The following is a 5,887-nucleotide window of genomic DNA, read 5'->3' on the forward strand; positions in this document are numbered from 1 at the left end:
TAGTAGCGGCGGCTCCTATCCAAAGGCCTGGCGGAAGAGCTCCGTCTTGCAGGCCCTGCGGAACTGCACTAGGTCCCGCAGGGCCCGGATCTCCTCCGGGAGCTCATTCCACCAGGAAGGAGCCGCCACCGAAAATGCCCTAGATCTTGTATGGGCCAACCTCGCTGCTCGGGGGGCTGGGACTACCAGCCGATGGAACATCCCCGATCTCAGTGCTCTTGAGGGAACATACGGGAAGAGACGGTCCCTTAGATAGGCAGGACCCTGGCCATTCAGGGCTTTAAAGGTAAGTACCAGCACTTTGAAGCGAATCCGGTATGCTATAGGCAGCCAGTGCAGCGCTTGCAGCACAGGCCGGATATGGTCTCGCCTGGAAAGACCCATCAACAGCCTGGCTGCAGCATTCTGCACTAGCTGCAGCTTCCGGATTTGCGACAGAGGCAGCCCCAAGTAGAGAGCGTTACAGTAGTCCAGCCTTGAGGTAACCGTCGCATGGATCACCGTGGCCAGGTCGTTACGGTCGAGATAGGGAGCCAACTGCTGCGCCAGCCGCAGATGATAAAAGGCTGACTTGGCAGTGGCCGCCACCTGGGCCTCCATCGTTAACGAGGAGTCCAGGAGCACACCCAAACTCCTGACCTCCCGCACGGGCACCAATGGTACCCCACCGAAGGCAGGGAGAGGGTGCCCCAACTCGTAGCCGCTCCGACACAGGCCCAGGACCTCCGTCTTTGCCGGGTTCATTCTTCCCACTTAGGATATCTGAAAAAGCTACGGAGTGGCAGGTGCCAAGTCAGTCCCAGCAGCATCCCGTGATTAAGTGGAAATAGACACATCTCCTTTTAGTAGTGATCCAGTCAATTGTTTTAATAGCTCACCTTTGAAAACTGCCAAGTAGTACATGAGTCTGAATTTAAATTTCTGAATTTAGCTATGGCAAATCTCCATTAATTTTATGTGGCCCATTTTTAATGAAAATTGAACAGTTTCTAAATGCTGTTGTGGCAATATCAAGTATAAAAAGAATGATAAACCTCTCCCCATGGCACTTTCCACCCCTAACAAACAGTTCCCATCTCTCTGTATCAATCTGATGCGTATAATATGTTGGACATAATTTCTATTCTTGTATTCGTTTATATATTTATAATGCTAAAATAATTCAGAAAATCAATCTGGTTTAAACCATTGTTTTCTGTTTTGGCAAAAAGGACAACATTCAGTTCAGAACGTATGGGTTAGGGTTCAACAGAAAATGTCCACTGAGAGAAGAAGGGGCGATTCTTGCTGGTTGCCCCCTGCTGCAGCTGCCCTCTGACTTCCCCTCTTGGTGTCCCAAGGGGCTCTCCTGTCCCCTGGGGGCAGAATTGGGGGGGGAGCATTTTAGATGGCAGCAAGAGCAGAGAGGCAAGGAATACATGTTGATGTCACCAACTCTATTTTAGTTGGTTTTTAAGTTTAGACATCTGTACTTTACTTCTTATATAATGCAAAATAGTGGCTTATCAGCTGGAATGAAAGAGGGGGAAATCTACTGAGTTGTGCTTTGTCTGCCATTATTTCTGGCATAATACAGGAAAACAATCTGCAAAGGTAAAAGCACAAGTGCCAGTTACATAAACAGCTTGCAAAAATTAAATTATACACATTCCTTTTTAATGCATCAGCAGAGCAGCTATCATGCCTCTCTGATCCCCTAGAATCTTTACAATGTCCCAAGCTGTTCTTACAATTCAAAGTTCTTGGACATCTAGAAGACAGTATTTGACACATTGTGTGTTTAATCTAAAAAGAGATATGTTTTTCCTTGATTTAAACTTCCACATGATTTTGTGCATGGAACTCCCTTCTCCATAAAAGCTTCCAGTTCAGCTCACAGGAACACATGAAACTGCCTTGTACTGATCCAGACCCTTGGTCCATCAAGTCAATATTTGTCTACTCAGACTGGAAGCAACTCTCCAGGGTCTTAGGCAGGTATTTCACATCACTTACTACCTGGTCCTTTTAACTGGAGATGCTGGTGATTGAAGTGGAGACCTCCTGCATGTGAGGCAGGCACTCTCTTATGAAGCTTCTCCCCTCAATACAGTATACAGCCTCCTTTTCTGCATATGGATCTTATACAGCCTCCTTTTCTGCATACAGATCTTTGCCTCCACTGAAGAAACTGAAACCCTTTAGGGCAGGGAAGATCCATCTATTTATTGGTGTTTCCATATATATAAGAAATTATTCTGTCCAGGAAATATTACTCTTTCTTGGGGCCATACTGAATGTTGGATACCCTGAGAGTAAACTGTTTCAGTGGATCCATAGTATCCTCTAGAACATGAGACAGCTTTCTCAGATATACATTCACACACACACATACCCCACACACTCCACCCAGCATAATTAGCTGTCCATGGCATTTTGCAGTTTCACCTCATTAAGGGAAAATATTGTCAGTTATCACATATGGCTGACTTCTGGACTCACCAAATGAGGAAACCTGAAAAATGTTTATGCTCTCATTTCTCAGCAAAAAGAGAAAGAGATAAGTTGATAACATAAGGTGCTGTCTCTCCAACCTTTAGGTGAAGAGGAAAATAGGCATCTGGACTGTTTTAATTTGTAACACTAGGTTTGCTGGATTAATGTAACAAGACAGGTCAAGGCTGACAGTTGGAGTAACTTCATCCTAACATTTTATTTTAACATCAAGTAAAACCGTGAGTTACAGAAGCAATGAGAATGGAGTTACACAGAGATTATGCCACACATAAGCTTTATAGTTTTAATACCTTCCAATGGAGTTTTAAATAGAGATAATTTCTGTACATGCATCTAGTTTGTTTGTTTGTTCATTTCCTGTCAGATCAGGAAGTGGTGATGCTGAAACTGTGAGGTAGCTACTAAGACTGGGAGCCAGTCTTTTTCTTTTGGAATTTTCTGAACTGAGACTGTATTGCCACTGCAGCCTTCTCTGTCTCTGGTGCATCCATGTCTATATCAAAATCCTCTTGAACTTTCTTTTGCCCATCTGCAGAAAGAAGACAAACACAATTCCACAACAGATTAATATACATTCTATAACAAAATAGTGTATGAAGATTTTTAAACAGTTGTCTAGTTTTATTTTGGTGAATCGTATATTGGAACTTGCTGTGTTTTACTGGGAGATTTTAAGAAAAGCTCAATTTTTAATTGTATATTGCAACCTAGTAACATTTTATTTGATGCTTTAAGACTAGCGCTTTGTTTATTTGTTTACTGAAGTGTTATTTTTACAGTGAGCTACCTTGAGTGACAAAAGTGACTGATGATTTTTTAAAATAAAAATAAATAGGTGATCATTATTCATTACGGAAATTAAAAAGAAACCTTGTCAGGTCATGGATTACAAAAAGGTATGGGGGGGGTGTTTGCAGTATGATAATGATGAATAACAAATAGAGCTACTGCAATCTGTGCATGTAAAGCTTATAATAAGTACAAAATATTTGTTCATATAGTCCATAATATATTTTTTACAGATGCTTAAATCCAATGGTATGGTACACTGATGTGGACGAACTCCTCCAGAGCTGATATTCGTTTCGAAGCGTCTTTTTCAAACATCAAACCTCCTAGCAATGTTTCTTGCTAGGAGGTTTGATGTTTGAAAAAGACGCTTCGAAACGAATTTGGATTTAAGCATCTGTAAAAAATATATTATGGACTATATGAACAAATATTTTGTACTTATTATAAGCTTTACATGCACAGGTCATGGATTACGGCAAGGAAATATGATGATTGGGTAAAACATAAAAAGCAAACCTTTATTCATCCAGCATGCTCATGGAGGTGGGTATCACTGCTTCATTCAAGATAGGAAATGCAGATTTTTTTTTACCCCCCCCCCCGGGCTCTTTTTGTAGCAGGAACTCCTTTGCATATTAAGCCACACCTTCTAATGTAGCCAATCCTCCAAAAGGTTACAGAGCTCTTCTTACAGGAGCTACTGTAAGCTCTTGGAGGATTGGCTACATTAGGGGTGTGTCACTTAATATGCAAATGAGTACCTGCTACAAAAAGAGCCCCCCCAAAAAAGCCCTAGAAGCCCACCAGTGGCAGTCTAACATGTTAGCAGCTGGGTTTTTTTTTAAAAAAAATTATAATCAGCAATTAAGAGATTGCTGTGATAATATTGCAACAATGTATTAGATCCAGCCTTCCATTTTGTAAAAAGGTAATTCTTTAGTCCTTTTCATTGAGAAAAGGGGGATGTTCATATTGCACCTTTTCCTCTTATAGCTCTACAGTAAAAAGGGCTTTATTTTGAAAAAAATGAATTCTGGGAACCAGTATATTGATGCAGTAGATTATTATAACATTATTGTGCATTAGCAATGCATCAATTAAGATTTTTAAAGGCCCATTTAAAAAAAGCCTGGTGGCAGGAGGATAGCAGGTACAACAGACTGAGACAAAAAAAATGCTGGAAATACAGCTGGGCAACTTTGTAACCACTGCAAATGACTCTGCATTCACAGCAGCAGCACCTGCAGCAAGAGCTATATGAACAATTGTCTCTGTGTAGAAACAGCATATAATGAGCAGTGTGTCAGTGGTATACAGGCCTCGGTTACTGCCGGAGTGCACCGGAGCACTGCTCCGCCATTCAGGAGCCCAGGGGACAGGCACATAAGCCACGCCCCCTGCTCCCACCAGTCATCAGTTGGGACACAGTGGGGGGGAGGCGAAACATTCATCCGCCTCCCTGAGCCCCAGGGTGGTGGCCTTGGACTCATAGGGGCAAATTCCACCTCTCATGTGAGAGGTCATTCTGGCTCCCCCAGCTCTCCTTCGGGGATCCTTAAAAAGTTATGGCTGCCGCCGCTGTTCTCAGCAACAACTGCGAAGCCCATGGGGGGGGGCAGGGTGAAACGTTCTCCTACCTCCCTGAGCCCCAGAGTGGTGGCCTTGGACTCATAGGGGCAAATTCCACCTCTCATGTGAGAGGTCATTCTGGCTCCCCCAGCTCTCCTCAGGGGCTCTTTAAAAAGTTATGGCAGCCGCTGCTGTTCTCAGCGGAAGCTGCAACACCCACGGGGGGCGGGGTGAAAAGTTCTCCTGCCTCCCTGAGCCCCAGAGCGGTGGCCTTGGACTCGTAGGGACAAATTCCACCTCTCGGTGTGATGTCCGAGCGGCGTTGCCTCCCTGAGCCCCTCGGACATCACACATGAGAAGTCATTCTGGCTCCCCCAGCTCTCGGGAGGGGCTCTTTAAAAAGTTATGGCTGCCGTTTCTGTTCTCGATGGCAGCTGCGACACCCGCGCAGGGGGAGGGGTGGGGCAAAACGTTCCCTTGGGTCCCTGAGCCCCAGGGTGGTGGCCTTGGACTCGTAGGGGCAAATTCCACCGGACATCACACGCGAGAGGCCATTCTGGCTCCCCCAGCTCTCGGGAGGGGCTTTTTAAAAAATTGTGGCCGCTGTTGCTGTTCTTGGCAGCAGCTGTGATGCCCGCGCGGGGGGAAGGGGTGGGGTGAAATGTTTCCTTGCCTCCCTGAGCCCCGGGGTGGTGACCTTGGACTCGTAGGGGCAAATTCCACCTCTCGCGTGTGATGTCTGAGTGGCGTTGCCCCTCAGACATCAAACACGAGAGGTCATTCTGGCTCCCCCAGCTCTCGGGAGGGGCTCTTTAAACAGTTATGGCCGCCGTCGCTGTTCTCGGCGGCAGCTGCAATGCCCATGCGGGGGGGAGGGGCGGGGTGAAACATTCCCTTGCCTCCCTGAGCCCCGGGGTGGTGTCCTTGGACTCGTAGGGGCAAATTCCATCTCTCGCATGTGATGTCCGAGCGGCATCACATGCAAGAGGTCATTCTGGCTCCCCCAGCTCTCCGGAGGGGCTCTTTAAAG

At 45.7% G+C, this 5,887-nt stretch overlaps 1 protein-coding gene across 1 annotated transcript in view; it reads right to left on the bottom strand.

Moving 5' to 3' along the window:
* Nucleotides 1-2,722: 2,722 nt before the first annotated feature.
* PCP4 (Purkinje cell protein 4) overlaps nt 2,723-5,887 on the bottom strand; it is an 85,924-nt gene continuing 82,759 nt past the window's right edge. The window contains exon 3 of the mRNA XM_015425582.1: nt 2,723-3,025. Within this exon, the coding sequence (XP_015281068.1) occupies nt 2,898-3,025 (128 nt within the window). The 3' untranslated portion in view covers nt 2,723-2,897. The remainder of the gene's footprint in view (nt 3,026-5,887) is intronic.

This window comes from Gekko japonicus, unplaced genomic scaffold (genome assembly GCF_001447785.1).
Source record: "Gekko japonicus isolate JY-2015 unplaced genomic scaffold, Gekko_japonicus_V1.1 scaffold868, whole genome shotgun sequence".
In the NCBI taxonomy this organism is placed as follows: domain Eukaryota; kingdom Metazoa; phylum Chordata; class Lepidosauria; order Squamata; family Gekkonidae; genus Gekko; species Gekko japonicus.